General features: G+C 39.3%; 1 protein-coding gene across 1 annotated transcript in view; it reads right to left on the bottom strand.

Moving 5' to 3' along the window:
- Positions 1 to 648: 648 nt before the first annotated feature.
- Positions 649 to 20762, bottom strand: part of il6st (interleukin 6 cytokine family signal transduce) — a 46263-nt gene continuing 26149 nt past the window's right edge. The window contains exons 11-16 of the mRNA XM_088391239.1: positions 18709 to 18810; positions 10907 to 11050; positions 10133 to 10276; positions 7973 to 8069; positions 7533 to 7614; positions 649 to 6550 (exon numbers count right to left, since the gene is read on the bottom strand). Coding sequence (XP_088247365.1) covers positions 5942 to 6550; positions 7533 to 7614; positions 7973 to 8069; positions 10133 to 10276; positions 10907 to 11050; positions 18709 to 18810 — 1178 coding nt within the window. The 3' untranslated portion in view covers positions 649 to 5941. The remainder of the gene's footprint in view (positions 6551 to 7532; positions 7615 to 7972; positions 8070 to 10132; positions 10277 to 10906; positions 11051 to 18708; positions 18811 to 20762) is intronic.

Below are 20762 nucleotides of genomic sequence, written 5' to 3'. Positions count from 1 at the left end.
TAAAGGTATTCAAATCAATAAAACAACAAGTTGGGGTTTTTGGGTTTTTCCTTGCCCTTCTGGGAGTTAAGTTCAGGGGATGTTGAGAATAATTGTCAATTTTGCCCATGTAAACCCCTTCAGACTTTATTTCACATGTAAACCCCTTAAGATTTTATTTCAAACAACTCCATGTACTTCTGCATAATGTGGGCACCGCACCTCTGCTGAAAATAGTGTGATATATCGTTATTTTCATTGTGAAAGTCACTTCAAAATATATTTTAATGAACAGTGAATATGATAGTGTGAGTTGATATGCATATAGTTCACTATGTAGATAAAGACAGTGACCAATGTTACAAAAACAGCAGGACATGAATCAAACAGACTAATCTCAAAGATGCTTAGGTTCAATTCCTGCCACATTCCAAAATGGCACACGCCTCAGCCATGCTCAAGAGATATTTTGAAATGCAATGCAGTATGTGGAATTAACTCAAAGTATTTTAGTGTATTTCTGCTATCCTGGTCCTACAAAGTCGATAGAACCAACACCCTGGAGTGGTCAACAGTTCACTGCATGGCACATATAAAGCCAGACAACCAGTCACACTCACACGCAGAAAGCACTTGAAGTCAAGCAAGTGAAGCACTCAGAGACCAATACAAAGTCATGGAAATGTTATTTGACATCAAAAGGAAGTCTTTACCTTGGTACAAAGCAAGAGTATTACACACAAGTACTACTCAAAAAAACAAAGGGAATATACGGTCACCTGACTGTAAAAAACATTCAGTCACCCTTTAGGGATATTATCCTTCCCCATTTGGAAGCAATAACAGTTGTAACTCAATTTCACCTGCTTCACTCTCCACATCCTTACTTGAAGATTAAAGACTAATTTTCTATTTTTACACAGTCAGCGTCATAGGGCGGTAGCATGGTATCTGCAGCACAAATAAGTTACTCCAGGATGGCACAGTCATACCTGCCGTGGCCGGATGGTTTGTTGTGCCTCCCAGCATGTGCATGAAAGCAATATCAGGAAACAAGGAGGAAATGAAAATGAGGAAATGAAAGAGCATTGCTTGGGTTCTACAAATTGACCTCCAGCAGGCTTCTGGTGAATGTTTCTGCTAAAAATGGATAAATTGCCTTGGGTGGGACCTCCTTGTAGTAGCCAGAGAGATCCTTAAACCCTTTGTCAAAACCACATGCTAGTGTAGTGGGTTCCTTTTGATACATGGAAATTTTGGTTAAATAATTTTCTAAAAACGTGCTCTACCAAATGGTTTGTTTGTCACTTTATGGTACAAGTAGTGCAAGCTAAACAAAAGTAATCTAAGAAATACCGTATTTGCCGGTGTATTAGTCGACCTTTTTCGATCCAAAATCGACCAAAAAAAATCGACCTCGACTTATACACCGAGTCATAAAATTTAACTTTGTATTCATCGCTTCAAATGTGATGGTAACCAAGGCCGTTTCTCATGCATCTCATTGTGCGTGGGTGTGCGTCTGTCAGGCTCATCAAACAGCGAGAAACTGAATCATTATAAAGCGTTCGTCGCATTAACACGCATCCTCAGCAACAATTTCAAATATTCTCACCTCAATAACGGACATCGAAAGCCAGGCAGCGACGATGACTGCTAGGGGAAAGTACTGGGTATTGAGCGAATGTGCGAGTCATCGCGCGCCAAGCAACAATAACTACCGGTACGTAAACATTCAATCGCCATGTCTAAATGAATGTCGTTGGCACTTAGAAAATATTCGCCAAACTTGGCCAGACTTCCAGGGGAAGAGGCCGAATTTTCACTTGTTCTGGCCGACCGGAGGAACCAGCCGAGGCGGACACTTTACGGCGGTTGAGTCGTTGGCACTTGGAAAATATTCGCCAAACTTGGCCGGACTTCCAGGGGAAGAGGCAGAATTTTCACTTTTTCTGGCCGACCGGAGGAACCAGCCGAGGCGGACACTTTACGGCGGTTGAGTCGTTGGCACTTAGAAAATATTCGCCAAACTTGGCCGGACTTCCAGGGGAAGAGGCCGAATTTTCACTTGTGGTGGCCGACACGGGGAACCAGCCGAGGCGGACACTTTACGGTGGTTGAGTCGTTGGCACTTAGAAAATATTCACCAAACTTGGCCGGACTTCCAGGGGAAGATGCCGAATTTTCACTTGTGGTGGCCGACACGGGGAACCAGCCGAGGCGGACACTTTACGGCGGTTGAGTCGTTCGCACTTTGAAAATATTTGCCAAACTTGGCCAGACTTCCAGGGGAAGAGGCCGAATTTTCACTTGTGGTTGCCGACATGGGGAACCAGCCGAGGCGGACACTTTACGGCCGTTTAGTCGTTGGCACTTAGAAAATATTCGCCAAACTTGGCCAGACTTCCAGGGGAAGAGGCCGAATTTTCACTTGTTCTGGCCGACATGGGGAACCAGCCGAGGCGGACTCTTTATGGCGCAAGAGCCGTTGGCACTTAGAAAATATTCGCCAAACGCTTTTCGGAAATAGCGACGATGAAGACGAATTTTTAACTCTATGTACCGGCAATCACTTTATAATTATAATTTGTTGTTTCTTAACTAAAAATAAACCGGTTTCTAAGAGTGTTCATTGTTGTTAGTCTCTCTCGGCGCGTAATATCACAGGGTCATGAAATAAATAATATTTAAAATGGCGTATAGATCGCTCGCTACAAACTCGCGAATTTGAACACATTTCGTCAATAAATTTCACATATTTCTGATTGAATTTTGAAGTTTAATATAATGCAACAATTGAGCTCGACTTATACAAAGGATATATCATAAAATCGTAAATTTCCGTCGAATTTTAGGGGGTCGACTTATACACCGAGTCGACTTATACACCGGCAAATACGGTACTATCTTCTATGAATAAATACAGCTTATGCTCATGCATTGTTGTCACTATGATATATTGAATGTTTTATCATTATAATATTCTGAAATAGTTCTACAAGAATGATTGTATTCCTGTCTAAAAGCATGCTCTACAAAATGGGTTTTGTCGATTTATGGTAAAATTAGTGCAAGCTAAGCTGAAATAATAAAAACATATATTTGCTATGAATAAATACAACTTCTGTGAGTTCATTGTTGTTATTAGGATATATTGAATGTTTTTTCATTATAATATGCTGAAATAGTCATAAGTATGATCTAATTCAGTGGTTCTGAACCTGGGTTTGATCGAACCCCAGGGGTTCGGTGAGTCGGCTTCAGGGGTTCGGCAGAGCTGGTATGTCATTGCCCCGCCCCCGCCACGCCCTCCCCCCCCGTCCGCGGATGGCCGAATACACCGGTAGCAACCCCCCCCCCCCCTTCGTCCGCGGATGGCTAAACACACCAGACATTTGTTAAAGTATCTCGTGTTGCTGTACAAATCCATGCTGTCTATATATATTTGACTAATAAAGTATGCAATCAATCGAGGTGACAAGACGCAACATCCCAAGACCATCAGAGCCACAGCCAGATGTGCAGTATGAAAACCTGGGACACTGGCCACTCCACAGTGACTTGCGGAACAGGTGCCATCTCTGCCCAAAGGGGATCTCCCAGTGGAAATGCGAGAAATGCAATGTTTCTCTGTGCCTCAACGACAACCAACAATGCTTTGTGGCATACCACGGCAAATGAATCATCAATCCAAAGCTTTTGTTTGTGGGAGGGCTGGGATTAGGGACAGAAGTATTGCATGTGTGGGACATGTGGGGAAATTCAAATACTTTTTGAGCTGTTGATCGGCTATTTTTGTTACTACAGTACATGTAATGTGGCCTTCTGGAGTGAGAGTCGAAATATCGTGGCCCCTCTCCATCTTCAAACCCCTTCTTTAGTCTACAGAGGAACATTTCTCATGTTCTGTCAACTGTTCAGTTATTCATTTTCAAAGAAATAAAGAATGTCCTACTTTTTATTTGTATTTGTATTTTGCAGTTGCTATTGCAAGGCTGATTATTGATTATTTTTGTTTGTTTGTTTACATATTCAACTTTTATTCTATTTCAAGTTCATAGTTAAGAGATAAGCGTAAGATAAAATACACTTCTTTTAGTTAAATGCAAATACAGCTAAACAATGTATTACATATTTAGCTTTACCATAAAGAGGCACCTCTACCATTTGATAGAGGCTTATATTTAAAAAACTGGTGGGTATGTTGAAAACAGAATTGATTGTTGTTATTAGTGCCTACAGGAAGTAAAACATGCAAAAAAATAAATTTTCTACTGCTTCTTTCTTGGTGGGAACTTTAAAGGGTTAATGAAGGATATCTAATGTGCCGATGCAGTGCTCCAGGTATGGGTGGAAAGTCCCCAGTTAGACCATGTGTCATCTCACAAGGGCTAAGCCGAGTCATTATACAATGGAACCTCAATTTAACTGGACATAAAATCTAGTCCAGTCCACTCAAAATGCAACTTCGTAAAGTATTTTTCTAAGTCTGTTAATGGCCACAGCGTAAGTACCATAATTTCTGGACTATAGGTCGCACTTGAATATAAGCCGCACCAGCTAAAATTTGGGGAAAATCCTGCTTTGTTCATATATAAGCCCCACTGGACTGTAAGCTGCGGGTGTTTTAATGTTTAATTTCCATCTATAAATGAATATGCACAAATCATACAATATCATAAAAATCATGAAAAATCCATAGGTAACCTGCATTGGACTATAAGCTGTAGGGTTCAAATCTTGCGCAGAAAGTAGCAGTTTATAGTCTGGAAAATATGGTAAACAGCGCTGATGTAGGGATCAACAGACAAACTCGTCACGCGTTTCCCACGAGAGCTGCTTTGTCAGAGATAAAAAGACTTGGAGTAGACCAAAGCAGACTAAAAAGTACGCCATGTGGCGGCCATGTTGGCCGTGACAATTTTCTCAACAAAAGCTGCGCGATACTTGAGATTTTGGTATCGATCAATACCAAGTAAATACTGGCGTCGGTATTACTAATACTGGTACTTTTGTTAAAAGAAAAAAAAAAAGCGATTTTAAATTGCTTGTCCTAACATGTTTAGTGCAAATTAAGCGTTCTTGTTGAGTTCTTAACCGTGACATACTTTCTTCAATGGAAACATAGAGCATGGAGATTAGCTTTGCGTCACTGAAAGCACACAACTCATAAGGAACGTGTAATATGTACATGCTCAATGATTTTTTTGTGCTCGTCGTGTAAATGTCTATTGAACATGCTTTTTGGGAGGACGGGGTATCATACATTGATTTTATTTGTAACGACCTTATCAATGGCATTTAATTAAATGCAATTGTAAGGGAGGGGATAAAGTAACATTGTGGCTCTTGACCGTGACCACCCACCATTATCCTTCCCCAAGCATCAATAAGAAAAGTTTGGATCAACTTGAATACTTTTTAAACAGTTTGAAGTTTTTATATATATATAGTATATATTTATAGTAATTACTATAATGTTGTACTGGGAATTTTTAAGCTACAAAAAAGTAAAAGATAATGTTGTACTGCATTGTGTGGTTTTTAGGACTAGAAATTTTTTTTACTTGGGTGTAATGAACAATAGGCTCTAACAGACAACCCCTTCCACTAATTAGTCCATTGAATTGAGGTTCCAATGTATAAAATACACATAGCAACATGGCAACCATGCATACAGCTTTACTACCAGACAAACTTTGATATTGAGGGATTTGTATAGGCATTTGGGCATGGCTTTCAGTGTTCATTCCGAAATAATACTGTTCTCAATTCAACAATATAATCAAAGGGTTTTCAACTGGAATATACTCGATGCATTACTATTACTCTTGAAAAGATTAGTTCTGGTTAGTTGAAAGCAAACACAGAACAGAACTAGTCTTTTGCGATCACCAAAAACTTGAAATGACCATGCGACATTAACACAGGCAGATCTATTGTCAAACTCCTGTACGTGTTCTTACTGTGGCCTATAGCCACCAAGCTGTGGCATATAGCTGGAGAGAGATTGGCCACCTGTAAGTGTTTTCTGCTGATTGTCTTTTCCCGAGGTACACGTGTCCAGCGGCAACAGCACTCGGTGTGGCTCCTCCTCCAGGTGGTTTGACTCAGGAAAGGTGCCATTGTCTTGGTTCCATTCACTGTGTGTGAAGCAAGGCAGTTGTGAGAACGGTTGGGTAGCTTTGTTGCCTTCCTGCACTAAAAGGTCTGGGTTCTCCTCAGAGTCCAGGAGTGGTTGTGTGGACTCTGAACGGGAAAAAATGAGCTGCTGAGGTTGAGCACTCGGGGTCTGGCCTTTGTAACCATTAGAGGCTACCACTGAAGAGTACTGAACAGTGCTGGCAGTGGTGTCAGCAATGTCAGCACTCTCGTCGCTGTCAGACACACTCTGACGAGGTGAGGACATGCAAGAGGAGCCTCCGATACCACTGCTGTGTTCTTCAGACAGATATTTGTCCTGCTTGAGAGCCAGGCTCGTTTTGTCTTCCTCAGGCACAGATTTTCCATCACTTACATCCACATCAAGCACACTGATGCCAGACAGAGAGTTTTCCTTTGGTGTCTCCGGCTGCAAAGCAACACAAAGAGACAATCTTAAAAGAGCACTAGTACAACATTTTGTGAAATGTGTAATGCACATTACGTTCCAGGTAACAGACAAAATTTACAATGTAGTGGAAGTAGCTATGGTATTATTTATATAAATATGTTTCATGCGTACACTTCACCAACAACGTGAGGTACAGGTAATATTTTTAGGGTCGCCATCCACAGATTCCAAAAATAGCTGATGACTATGAATGTGTGGTATGCCTTTAAAAGGCATGTTTGGACGTTTGAGTGATGTGGAAGTGAATATACAGTGTAAGATTGAACTATTTTCTGTAGAAAATAGTATTAGCTTTTGTGGTGCACAGTGACATTACAAGTTGAGACTACCATCAGATATACTAAAAATGTGTAATGACTATTTTGCTACCATTTGTTTGCTAATGCGATTAAAGAAGCACCAACAGCTGTTTACGTCATCCCTCTATAACAGGGGTCACCAAGCCCTTGAGGACCGGACCTGGTGAATGATGTTTACTTTACTGCAGATATGCAATTGAGTAACTTTACTGCACCATACTGTATAATAATAAAACATATATAGTACATATAAACATTTGTAATAACAAAACAAAGAAAAATCAGTGATGAATGTACATTTCACATGACCAAAGGTAAAGTAATAAGCCAATTTAATGATAGGTTGCCAGCTGCCTTGGTACATCCAACATTAATGTCGTATGTTAACTTTCATATTTACTTATGACAAGTAATTAATATTTTAATGTGCGTGACACATGCCCCCGTTGTTCTCCATTCAAATTTGAAATTTTATAGTTTATTGTGAGAACATCTTATATTTCGTATTCTTGTATGACTGTCATGACCAAATGTTACATGTTATTTAAAACAATTTTACTTAAAACACTGCCTGCAGAGTTTAAGTTTTTATAATGGCAAATGACACTGACTATCTTGATTATTTCAATTACAGTCCTTACTTTTAAAGGATAATCAGGGGACCAGTCTCCAATGGTGCTCTTTCTAGGGTTTGGGATCCAAGGCCATAAATTCTTCCTTATCCTGTGCAAAGAAATAGATGACTATAAATTAGCTGCATTTATAAAAGAGACACAAAGCTGCACTTAGTGGCGAGTCACAGCTGACATTTTTTATCAACAGCCCACCATGGTGCGGTGCATACACTCCCATTGTTTATTTATGGTGTAGACTGAAAATGTTGGTATATCACAACAAAAGAAGAGCTTATCAACTAAATATTTATTAATCATAATCAAAAATATCCATTAAATAAATACTCAACTAAATGAGTTAAATTTCACACACTTCATCGCCTTAACAGTAGTGTCTTAAGAGAAGATTTGATAAAAATGTCTTTCCTATCGCCTCCAAAACATGCAAACAATTCTTCTTTACTTACACATCTTTTTTGTAGATACACAGCAACATGGTTAAGAGAACCACAAAGAGAAAGCCAAGACTAACTCCAACCACAATCATCTCAATCTCCCCTGGTGCTGTGGGACACAAACACAATTTCAGGACAATTCTAAAACAGAATCAACAACCGAAATTATAGCTACTCCTATAATGTAAAGTAAATATGCCATGTGCATTTAAAATATATTTAAAAAACACAAAAAAAAATCAATGTTTTCAATGTTCTGACATTTTTACATAAAGACCTATCATAGCTGCCAATGTTCAGTCCATCCAAGTGTCGTTTTAATGTCACTTAAAGAAAAAAACGCTTGTGTCCATTAACTCCAAAATATTGAGGTGCTCATAGTCATATTTTCCGAGACCTTTGTGAGCATGAGTAGAGATGCGTATGCGAATTTTGGTGACGACAGATAACAGTTTCCTAACTGTCCTGTTCAAACCTATGGCAAAAGCTTGCGTTCTGAAAATGTAATCTTTCTTATGCGTTCTGAAAATGTAATCTTTCTCATCCAAATTGCCAGTGTTCTGCCAGGTGCAAAGCCAGCATTTCTACTTATTACAACGAGGGGGAAAATCTGTGGTGGGTCCATCCATCTATATCGCTTGTCCCCACGGGGATCACAGGCCTATCCCAGCAGTCTTCGGGCAGTAGGCAGGGGACACCCTGGACCGGTTGTCAGCCAATCGCAGGGCACACAGAGACGAACAACCATTCGCACTCGCACTCACACCTAAGGGCAATTTGGAGTGCTCAATCGGCCTACCAAGTATGTATTCGGGATGTGGGAGGAAGCTGGAGTGCCCGGAGAAAACCCACGCAGGCACGGGGAGAACATGCAAACTCCACACAGGGAGTATGTGTAAAGTAGTATATGTAAAGTTAAAAGTTCCAGTGTTGTTGTAAAGCGTATTGTCTGTCACTCATGACTAGTACAATTAATCTGATTGGTTAGATTTCACATTCAGCACTAATATTTGGATAGATTACATGAATGAAATTGGATAATTTGCTGCAGCAACCTTCATGATATCGCCATGGCACTTTGCTTGGAAATTAGTGGCTACGTTTACATAGACAAAATTTCTTTAATCTGATCAGATTTCGGGTTAAAATTATGATTGGATCCATTGTTTTCATGGACACAGAAAATATTGATACGAGTAGGATTTGCATGTTTATGCTTCACACTCTCAAGCAGAAAAAAGCATTTTGACATGCGGAGATTGACCAAATATACCAAAAATAGTAGAAGAAGAAGCCGTTGCAACTTCCATGTCAACAAAACATTACTTTTCATTTCTATTTTAAAGGTTAATATTTTTCCCCATTTGCGCTATTAAGTCAAGTTAACACTTCTTAATGGAGCTGCAATGTAACCTTCAGGAGGACAATTCTTGCACCCGCCATACATTTCGCTCTTTCGCTTCTACTAGCGCTTGGGAATAACAGAAACGCATATACAGACGTCACAGACATGCAAAGTGAAGAAGTTTTATTCCGACATCTCGGAGAAAGCGTTTTCACACGTGCTGTTCGGATTATCAATCGACATCAAAATAAAATCTTGATTGGAATGGGTTTGACTAGCGCTGAGTATTCTGAATGTGGTGTGCACATAAAGCATTTTTATTCTCATCAGGCTTTCAATCTAAATAAATGTCTCCATGTAAACATAGCCACTGTTTCAGAGCAGCAATATGAATATGAAATCTTCTTTTTGATAAATACTTATAGAAGTATTACTGATGTATTTGAAACATACAAATTAATTACTCAGCGGCCTAGTAGTAGAGTGTCCGCCCTGAGACTGGAAGGTTGTGGGTTCAAACCCCGGCCGGGTCATACCAAAGACTATAAAAATGGGACCCATTGCCTCCCTGCTTGGCACTCAGCAGTAAGTGTTGGAATTGGGGGGTTAGATCACCAAATGATTCCCGAGCGCGGCACTGCTGCTGCTCACTGCTCCCCTCTCCCCCAGGGGATGGATCAAAATCACATGGGGATGGGTTAAATGCAGAGGACAAATTTCACCACACCCAGATGTGTGTGTGACAATGATCATTGGGACTTTGGGACTTTAACTTTAACAAGCTGAAGTGCCTTAAGAATGTTTGTGCAACAGATGATCCCACTCACCGTATCTCTGGGTAGTAAAAGAGTGGTTTGTGCCATTTGTCGAGCCTCCATTGGTGGTTGCCCTGATCCAGGCATCATACTTGGTGTTGGCTGACAGTGAAGTCAGCACATATGAGGTTACGTTAGCAGGAACAGTGATTGTTGCTAATGAGGGAAAACAGATTTGTGTACAGTTTTTAATACAAGAAAAGTACATGTACACTCCCCTACTGAAGAATTAGATGATTAAAAATGTCGGTTTGCCATCAAAAGAAGATTATGAAACAAAAGCGATATTTATAAGTATTTACAACTGAATGTGATACACAACTTATAAATAGTGAATAGTTGCTCGGCCTCTGTAATTCACAGAAAATCTTGAATTTGCTCTATTTATGGGTGAAAGCAATTAAAGTATGACTGGCGTCGTCTGGTGGAATGAGTGCTATTTTAAACTATTTTTTTAGGCAGACAGGGAAAGGTTTTTACCTAATGTACATGTTTCAGCTACTTCCTGTAACCTTCCTCAGAAGCGTCACAAGATGATGCTTGTGGGCCATTCCCAGTTTTACATTTCAGTGTGCTTGTGGCGCAAAATGCAAATGTTGACTCTTGAACTGCGATGTGAATCTGCTATTTTCGAGCCTTGCTCTTGTCTCATATTACTTTCTTGACTTGCAACCGAATGATTTCAAGCAAAAATAAAGATGTGTTCCAATACATTTAAGGGAGAAAATTACAAAGAGATGTGCAAAACTAATTAGTCTAATTCAGGAATCTACCACAAATACATACAGAATTCAGTTCCACTTGAATAGAAAATTGTGTAGTTTGTGATAAAGCCTTGTCGATGATTTTGAGGAATTTCATTCCAGACAAGCTCTGCTTCATTTCGTCCTGGTTTACCATTCAGTCGAACAGAGGGGCCTACCAAAGGAGCTGGAAAAAAAAAACAGACCATCAACACAATGTAACCAAATTTATTTAATGCTAATATTAATCATATTTGTGGAAAAAGAGCATACTATATTTTCTGGATTATAAATCGCATTTTTTTTTTTTTATAGTTTGGCCGGGGGCGTGATTTATGCTCAGGAGAAATTATGTGAAATTACCAACACATTATTACTTGAGCAAATACATTACTTACTCACTCGTACAAATCGGATTCGGTTGAAGTTGGGAAATTGTGTAAAATGTAAATAAAACCAAAATACCGTAATTTCCGGACCATAAGTCGCGTTTTTTTTTTAGTTTGGGTGGGGGGGGCGAGTTATACTCAGGAGCGACTTATATGTTTTTTTCACAAATTTTTACTTGATCATTAAGATATCACTTACTTACAAGTATAGTTGACCACTTCCCATGTTATTTTTAGTATAGTTGATCACTTCACATGCTTTTATATCTTTATCTTGAACATATTCAAAACATAAAAAATAGAGAAAACATCAAATAAAGCAATTAACACTTTAAAGCACCATATCCAAGTCCACTGTCTGCTGTGTGTACACTTACTCCATTTTTGCTCCTCTTATATTTATTATTACTATTTATTATTATTTGTTTATTTATCATTTATTCAACACTCTTATTTATTCATTGTTTGTGCCTTCTTGGGTTTTTTGTGTTGCTTGTATGCATATGTGTACTATCTCACCGAGGGATAGTGGGAACGTAATTTCAATCTCTGTGTGTCTTGGTATATGAAAAAAAAATCGACGACAAAGCAGACTTTGACTTTGATAAAACAACCAAATAAACAAAACAAAAAACTACATCTGAAAAAAAATTATATTTTCAGACGAAACTGGATGAAGGCGCTCTAAATTTCACCGTTGGCCGTGACTCATCAACTGGGTGGGCTTAAGAAAAATGGCACCAAAAAGAAACTCATATTTAGCAGGTTACAAACTTCAAGTTGTAAAATATGCAGCTGAAAACAGTAATCGAGCAGCAGAAAGAAAGTTTGGAGAACCGTGATGTACCAATGGATTACTATTTCAAGTGACGTCAGTAGCACGGCGCGGCGCGGCGGTTGTTTACATCAGTGTTTCCCAACCTTTTTTCAATCACGGCACACCTTTTCATTGGAAAAAATCTCGCGGCACACCGCCAACAAAAATCTGTTAAGCTCCTATATTAAAATCAGTTATATTACAACAAAACACGTACAGTCCAATTCCTACATATGTATGGAGAGTCGAATAATTCAATAGAAATAAATACTAAATATTCTTTAAATTGTATTCCTTTTTTTAAATATAAGTGACAGTTTTTTAAAAAGGTTTTAGACGGTGTAAGAAAGAAACTATTTAAAGTGATTGTGATTAAAATAAAAGAAGAATAAAAGAAGAAAGATTTTGTTTACTGTTTTAGACTAGGTCTATAAATATTGCAACAATAAGAACAAAGTCACTTTTAAAGACGCTCTGCTGTTCTGACAGCAGCTGAGTGGCTATCACAGTCGAGGAATCTCGACTTGACTGCTTATTTTACGTATGTGAAAAACAACCAATCCAGGTTCTCCGGTTGAACTGCATGCTCTGATTTCCATTGGACGACAAACGCACCACAACCGTCATAGTGTCTGTCACTGTTAGCAAAAGCACACAGCAACAAACACATAAACTGAATATGTGCCGATGCAATACAATCAGATCGACACAATATGAAATCTCAAGATTCTCCAATTCTCCACACATGCACAATTAGCAAGTGGCTGACCAGGCCTTGCGCGAACTGACCAGTGGTTTGGCGATCCTGTTTACAATGCGCTCCGTAATTAATATTTGACAATCCCACGGCACAGCTGAACGTCTCTCACGGCACACCAGTGTGCCGCGGCACAGTGGTTGGGAAACACTGGTTTACATAATGGACAAACGTATCCACGTAAGGACTACCGGCATCATTAGCGGTGATCATTTCTAAGTGACACGGAGGACAAAGAGTTTGAAGGAATTAAGGATTTGGAGTGACATAGAAGGTTTGAAAAACTATTATGGCTTTTACGCACGCCCGGTCCTACTCTACTGAGTCGGGGGCCGGCGCTCGGCCGAGTGGCTGTCCGCGAATGGTGCATGGGGCTCGGACATGGCCATTACGCACGCCCGGTCCTATGCCATGGAGCTCTCGTGTCTGGAAGTCCACGCCGCCACACGCTTGGAAGTTTGTTTTGTTTAATAAAGAGCCGTTTACCAAACCCACGTCTATCCTTGTACTTTGTTAACGCTACAATATAGTTATATATTATAGTTATTTGAAATATAGTTTATCTATCGTTATATGAGCCTGTGGAATATTTTGAAGTGCAAGCGCCCTCAGCCGCGCGCACCCATTGTTGACAAAGAACGATCGATGGATTTAATGAATTGGAGTGACACCGATGGTTTTATAAACATGTTATTCATGTAATAGTTGTCCTTAATCACTCTATATGTTACGTCAGGCCCGTTCTCAGCTCTTTGTTTGTATTTGTCACGTTAGCATACCTATCGTTTAGCCTGTTGTTGCTATTTAATGAATTGGAGTGACACAGATGGTTTTATAAACATGTTATTCATGTAATAGTTGTCCTTAATCACTCTATATGTTACGTCAGGCCTGTTCTCAGCTCTTTGTTTATGTTTGTCACGTTAGCATACCTATCGTTTAGCCTGTTGCTATCGTTTAGCCTGTTGTTGCTCGTTCATGACTGTTTTTGGTGTGGGATTTTGTCGAATAAATTGCCCCCAAAATGCGACTTATACTCCGGAGCGACTTATATATGTTTTTTTTCACTTTTTGGGGCATTTTATGGCTGGTGCGACTTATACTCCGGAGCGACTTATAGTCCGGAAAATACGGTACAACGATTTGAAAATCCTTCTCAACCCATATTCAATTGAATACACTACAAAGACAACATATTTAATGTTCAAACTTATAAACTTAATTGTTTTTTGCCAAATAATAATAAACTTCGAATTTCATGGCTGCAACACTTCCAGTAGAAGTTGGGAAAGGTGGCAAGAAATACTGAGAAAGCTGAGAAAAGCTCATCAAACAGCTATTTGGAACATCCCACATGTGATCAGGCTAATTGGGAAAAGGTGGGTACCATGATTGGGTATAAAAGAAGCCTCCCCAAACATGCTCAGTCATTCGCATGCAAGGATGGGGTGAGGTTCACCACTTTGTCCACAACTGCGTGAGAAAATAGTTGAACAGTTTAAGAACATTTCTCAATGCAAACTTGCAAGTAATTTAGGGATTTCAACATCTACGGTCCATAACATCATCAAAAGGTTCAGAGAATCTGGTGAAATCACGTAAGCGCCACGGCCAGAAACCAAGACTGAATGACCGTGACCTTCGATCCCTCAGACGGCACTGCCTTGAAAAACGACATGAGTGTGTTAAGGATATTACCAAATGGGCTCAGGAAAACTTCAGAAACCCACTGTCAGTAAATACAGTTCATCGCTACATCAGTAAGTGCGGGTTAAAACTCTACCATGGAAAGCAAAAGCTGTTTATGAACAACATCCAGAAACGCCACCGGGTTCTCTCATGTAAAATGGACTGATGCACAATGAAAAAGTGTTTTGTGGTCTGATGAGTCCCCTTTTCAAATTGTTTTTGGAAACACTGGACGTCGTGTCCTCCGGACCAAAGAGGAAGCGGACCATCCGGACTGTTATCAACGCCAAGTTCAAAAGCCAACATCTGTGATGGTATGGGGGTGCATTAGTTCCCATGGCATAGGTGACTTACATTTCTGTAAAGGCAACATAAATGCTGAAAAGTACATTCAGATTTTGGAGCAACATATGCTGCCATCCAAGCGACGTCTCTTTCATGTACGCCGCTGCTAATTTCAGCAAGATAATGCCAAACCACATTCTGCACGTGTTACAACAGCGTGGCTTTGAAGTACAAGAGTCCAGGTTCTCCCCTGACCCGCTTGCAGTCCAGACCTGTCTCCCATTGAAAATGCGTGGCGCATTATGAAGCGTAAAATACGACAGGGAAGACCCCAGACTGTTGAAGAACTGAAGCGGTTCATCAAGCAAGAATGGGAAAGAATTCCACATGAGCAGCTAAGAGAATTAGTCTCCTTTCTTCCAAAACGTTTGAGTGTTAATAAAAGGAAAGGTGATGTAACGAAGTGGTAAACATGCCCTTTCCCAACTTCTACTGCACGTGTTGCAGCCATGAAATTCTAAGATAATTATTGTTTGAAAAATGAAATAAAGATTATGAGTTTGAGCATTAAATATGTTGTCTTTGTAGTGTATTCAATTGAATATAGGTTTAAAAGGATTTTCAAATCATTGTATTTTGTTTTTATTTACATTTTACACAATTTCCCAACTTCAACCGAAGCCGGTTTGTACATCACTTCACGTGTTATTTTCACACTAAACCGCATGAGGCCGCTCTAGGCCTGTGGAATAATTGGAACTGCTACTGACGAGGAGTCTGGACTCAGCGCCGCATATACATCTGGAGTCACCGGAGTTGTTTACAAGTGATGCCAGAGGATGAAGATTTGGATGGTTTGGAGTGACAAAGATGGTTCAATAAACTTGTTATTTATGTTATAGTTATTTGAATAACTCTAAATATGTTATGTCAGGCACGTTCTCAGTTCCTCATTTATGTGTTTATGTGCAGCCTTGGCGGAGTCCAACCCTCACTGGAAACAAATCCGATTTACTGCCGGAAATGCGGAGCAAACTCTGGCATTGATGATACAGGGACCGAATGGATGGACGTATGTATATATATATATATATATATATATATATATATATATATATATATATATATATATATATATATATATATATATATATATATATATAAATGAAATAAAAATAAGGTACGTTAGTTTGAAGTTCACATACTGTAAGTTACAGTAAGTTACGTAATGTTTGTACTGTATTTTCCGGACTATAAGGTGCGACTTCTACTCAGGAGTGACTTATGTGTGAAATTATTAACACATTATATCATTTCACATGTTATTTTCACACTAAACCGTGGAATAATTGGAACTGCAACCGACGATAAGTCTGACGTAAGCCACATAGGAGAGGAAGCACTGCATCTTCTACCTCCGGAGTTAGCAGAGTTGTTTAAAAGTGACACAGAAGATGAAGATTTCATTGGATTTAGTGATTTGGAGTGACACGGATTGTTTGGTAAACTTGTTAGCATGTTATTTACGCTATAGATATCTGAATAACTCTTAATATGTTATGTCAGACACGTTCTCAGTTCGTTGTTTGTGTCATGTAACGTTAGCACACCGTACAATTATTCAGCCTGTTTTTGCCTCTATTGTATTTTTATTTTAAATTGCCTTTCAAGATGACATGTCTGTTCTTGGTGTTGGATATGATCAAATAAATTTCCCCCAAAAATGTGACTTATACTCCAGAGAGACTTATACGTATATGTCTTTTCCTTCTTTATTACACATTTTATGGCTGGTACGACTTGTACTCTGGAGTGACTTATAGTCCGGAAAATAAGGTACGTAAAATGTAATGTCCTTTGATTGGTTCATCGGGTCTACATATTACGCCTGTATATTACATCCCTGTGTGGCAGAAGCCAGACAAAGCAACTTTGCAGATTTTGGAATTCAGTCCACACAAAAGGTACACCTTATTAAAAGGCGCACCTTTGTTTTTTGAGAAAATTAAAGGCCTTGAAGTGTGCCTTATGGTGTGGAAAATACGATAGTTATATCAGATGAATTGCATCGAAGGTGCTGTATTATTCTCGGGGAACACAATAATGAGTTAAATGCATTTGTTAGCTTCTCGCTAACGCTAGTATTACCTCACTGGTTAACTTGACTGCAGTGCTTGTTTACAAGACGTGTTTATAAATATTGTGAGGGGATTTATTTTGTTACGTATAGTTGTATGGACAAGTCTTTTGCCATTATATTTTTACTCAATCAAAACGTTTGGGGCAAAAATAAACTACCTCTGCTAAAAAACTACAAATATGTCCGACCGGAAAGGGAGGTGCACGTGTTGTGGCTTGGAGGGAGTGGGGTGTGAAGTATCTCATTTGCATTTAAAGAATGGCTTGCTCTGAGATAAAAGAGGGACCTGTGATGCTATCAAAATGGGGAATTCAGACAAAAGCATCGCTGTTACATTTTATATAGACCGCAACTGAATGAGTAAAACGTAAAACAGAAGAATTTATAAACATGATATGTAAGCTTTAAGGAGTTATCATTGGTGTTTTGGCTGTGAAACGAATTAAACGAACTACGGTATTTTCCGCACTATTAGGCGCACTTAAAAACTTAAAATTTACTCAAAAAACCACCGTGCGCCTTATAATGCAGAGCGCCTTATATATGGATCAATTGATGAATTTGTTGATCCATACTGGTTGTAAACAGCGCTCTGCCAAAATGTTTCAGTACGTTTTAGTACGACGAGTAAATTACAAGGTCGCATCGCTTCCCAGCATTACGGCAACCGTGGTCGGGGGCGTCACTGAATAGCTGTTGTACCGCGAGGCTATTTCATTTAAAAATAGGCTGTTCCGTTATTGTTTTCGAGTACGTTTACGGATCAATATCCAACGGAAACATAAATAAGCAGCACCAATGTGTTAAATCAGTCATTAGTCAGTTCCTATCACTATATGGGAGAGAGTTTGAGAAACGTTTACATGGGGCTGCCACGACACTTTGCTGAGGCTCATGGGAGTCTGCGAGCTGAGGCTCATAGGAGTTTGCGGGTGGCTAATGCTATAATGATAGCTGCTATATGCACGAGGCTATTTCAGTTAAAAATAGGCTGCTCCGTTAATGTTCTGAGTAAATTTACGAATCGATATGGAAGGGAAACATAAGTAAGAGTACCAATGTGTTAGATCGGACTTTAGTCAGTTCCTATCATTTTATAGGAGATAGTTTGAGAAACGCGATTGTTTACAGAGGGCTCATTGGTTATTGTCTAGTGGATGCATACTGCAACCCTAGTCAACCTCAGTTTGTTGCAGTATAGCTTCTATTTTATGCGCCTTTTAATCCGGTGCACCCTATATGTGAAATAATTTCTAAAATAAAAAAATCAATGAGGGTGCGCCTTATAATCCAGTGCGCCTTATGGTGCAAAAAACACGGTACACTATATTCTTATAGAAATAAAAAAAAAAGTGTATTCTTATGGAAATATTTAACGTACAAATTTTTATGTAGGGGTTTGACTGTACAGGCTTTAGTGTCTCTACCTGATTGCGTTGACTGAGCCCCCAATCCCTTTTTTATTTTTATTTCTCAACCCCTATCCTTTTTTTATTTTATTTTTTAACATTATTATTATTTTAGTTTACTGTTTTAACTGTGTTGCATTTTGATCGAATGCATTCATGAGCATCCTTGCATGAATGGGTTTGAATTTTGGGTTTGAAATGTTTGGAGGCAAGAATTGTATCTGTTGTTTGATGACATTTGTGAACTCCACTAAACAAAGTTAATAAAAAAAAAAAAGACAAATCTGAACTGTACTGACATGTACTGCCTGGTGGAATTGTCAATTAACATTTAAGAAAAGGTGATTATGCAGTCTTACCTCGTTCCTCGAGAAAAGCTTCTACTCTTGCTGGTTTTCCTGTCCATCCAGAATATATGGGATACACAGATATGTTGTAGCAAAGAAACTTCTCTAGGATGCCTATGTGTAAGAGAAGTAAAGTGAAGCATGTTAAGTTAACACTATCGGAAAATAGGCGACAGTGAGATAGAATTTTGACTTTGACATGTTTTTAATGCCTTTATTTATCAAACTCTTTCGAATAAATGCGGAGACTGAGTGGTCATCTCTTAATAGAAAAAAAAACAATCCAGCAATTTTGGACGAGTGTTAAAAACAACACATTGATTTATGTAAATGTTGTGTGGCTACCGTCACACAGGAACATAATATGTAATATGTAATACTCTCTCTCCGTTTCTTTTCAACCTCTATTCAGAAGTAATCATGAGGAAACTGGATTTAGAAGAAAAGAATATCAGATAGGTAGAAGTACCATCAGCAATTTAAGGTATGTAGATGATACAATGCTGCTGGCAGAGAATGAGAGACCTGAAGAAATGAATCCTGAAGCTGAAAGAAGAGAGCAGCAAGATGGGACTCCACCTGAACATCAAGAAAACTAAGATCATGACCACTGCTAACAAGACAGTTCACATAATGATCAATAATGAGGAAACAGAAGTGGTTAATAGCTTTGTACTCCTTTGGTCACTTATCAATCGCAATGGAGGCTCGACAGCAGAGATCAAGCGTCGATTAGCGCTGGGGCGTACGGCCATGGTAACCATGAAGCAAGTATGGAAGTATGAAAGTGTTAGGGTTGACAAATGATTTTGATCGTCTGATTTTGTTGGAATGTGGACTACAATTATTAACTTTGTTTAAATCTTTCAGCTTTCCTTGACTCTGGGAAGTTTAACCATTCAGTTGTTGAAACTTTCCAAATGGTGTGGAAACATTCTTGCTTAGTTAGTCATCTAAAATGCTCCACTAGTTTTTGTTTACATTAGATCGTAAAACACCCCCTGCTCTGATCTCACCAGACGCCGGGGGTTTCATCAAACCTGTCACCCCCACCCTGCTTGTTCTCAATAAATTTGATCTTGCAAGAATCCAAAGTCAGACTTCGCTCGAATGTCGCTGTATGCACAGTGCCGAACGATTTCTCCACTTGCAAGTGCTTAAAGGGCATACTGTCTCCCGTGTGGTTCTTGCAAATAAGTTAGAGTGAACACCACGCTAACAGAAAGGACATCTCAATCACGACCAAACAAAGGCTGATCATAGCCATCATGTTCCCAATTGCAACATATAGTGTTGGAGAAGACTTCTAAGGATTGCGTGGACAGCTAGCGTCAGCAACAAAGCTGTTCTGGAGCGCATCAGCACAGATATCTCCCTGGAGGGCAAGATCACGAGGCAGAGGCTTACGTATTTTGGGCACGTGATGAGGGCCAATTCTTTGGAAAAGGAGATGCTACTGGGAATAATTAGTGGCAAAAGGAAGCAAGGAAGACCGAAAACCCATTGGCTAGACACCATCAAGAAAGAATGAGCATCGAGCAACTGAAAGAAGCCATGAACAACAGGCGTATCCAAGGGTCGGACACGACTGAACGGATGAGAAGAAGAAGAATATGTAGACCTGATGAACCAATCCGAGGACATTACATTTTACGTAGACTGGGACGGTAACCCAATAAGAGGACTGTACGTATACCTCCGCCACCATTGACAACTAAATACCGTATTGGCCCGAATATAAGGCGACCCTGATTATAAGACGACCCCCTCTTTTTCAAGATTCAAGTTTGAAAAAAGACTTTTTGAACACCAAATTAAATTTTTATACAGAAAATGATTACATCTGAAACAAATGATTATAACAATTTATTCGAGAGATAAAGCATGTTATTTTGCCTCATTCAAATCATGCATTGTAAATAAAGCTACAAATGTAAATAAACCAAGCTACTTGTGAATATGTACTTGCAAACAGCTGAGATAATTGCATGCATATGTTACAATGTCAACACCAAAGTGACAAGGGTGTGAACAGTGCGAGTCTAGGCCCTAGAGTAGACTCACAT

The sequence above is a fragment of the Syngnathus floridae genome, chromosome 12 (assembly GCF_059516105.1).
Source record: "Syngnathus floridae isolate MCC-2025c chromosome 12, RoL_Sflo_1.0, whole genome shotgun sequence".
In the NCBI taxonomy this organism is placed as follows: domain Eukaryota; kingdom Metazoa; phylum Chordata; class Actinopteri; order Syngnathiformes; family Syngnathidae; genus Syngnathus; species Syngnathus floridae.
The sequence above is the reverse complement of the archived record's forward strand: the minus strand, read 5'-3'. Positions and strand labels throughout refer to the sequence as shown.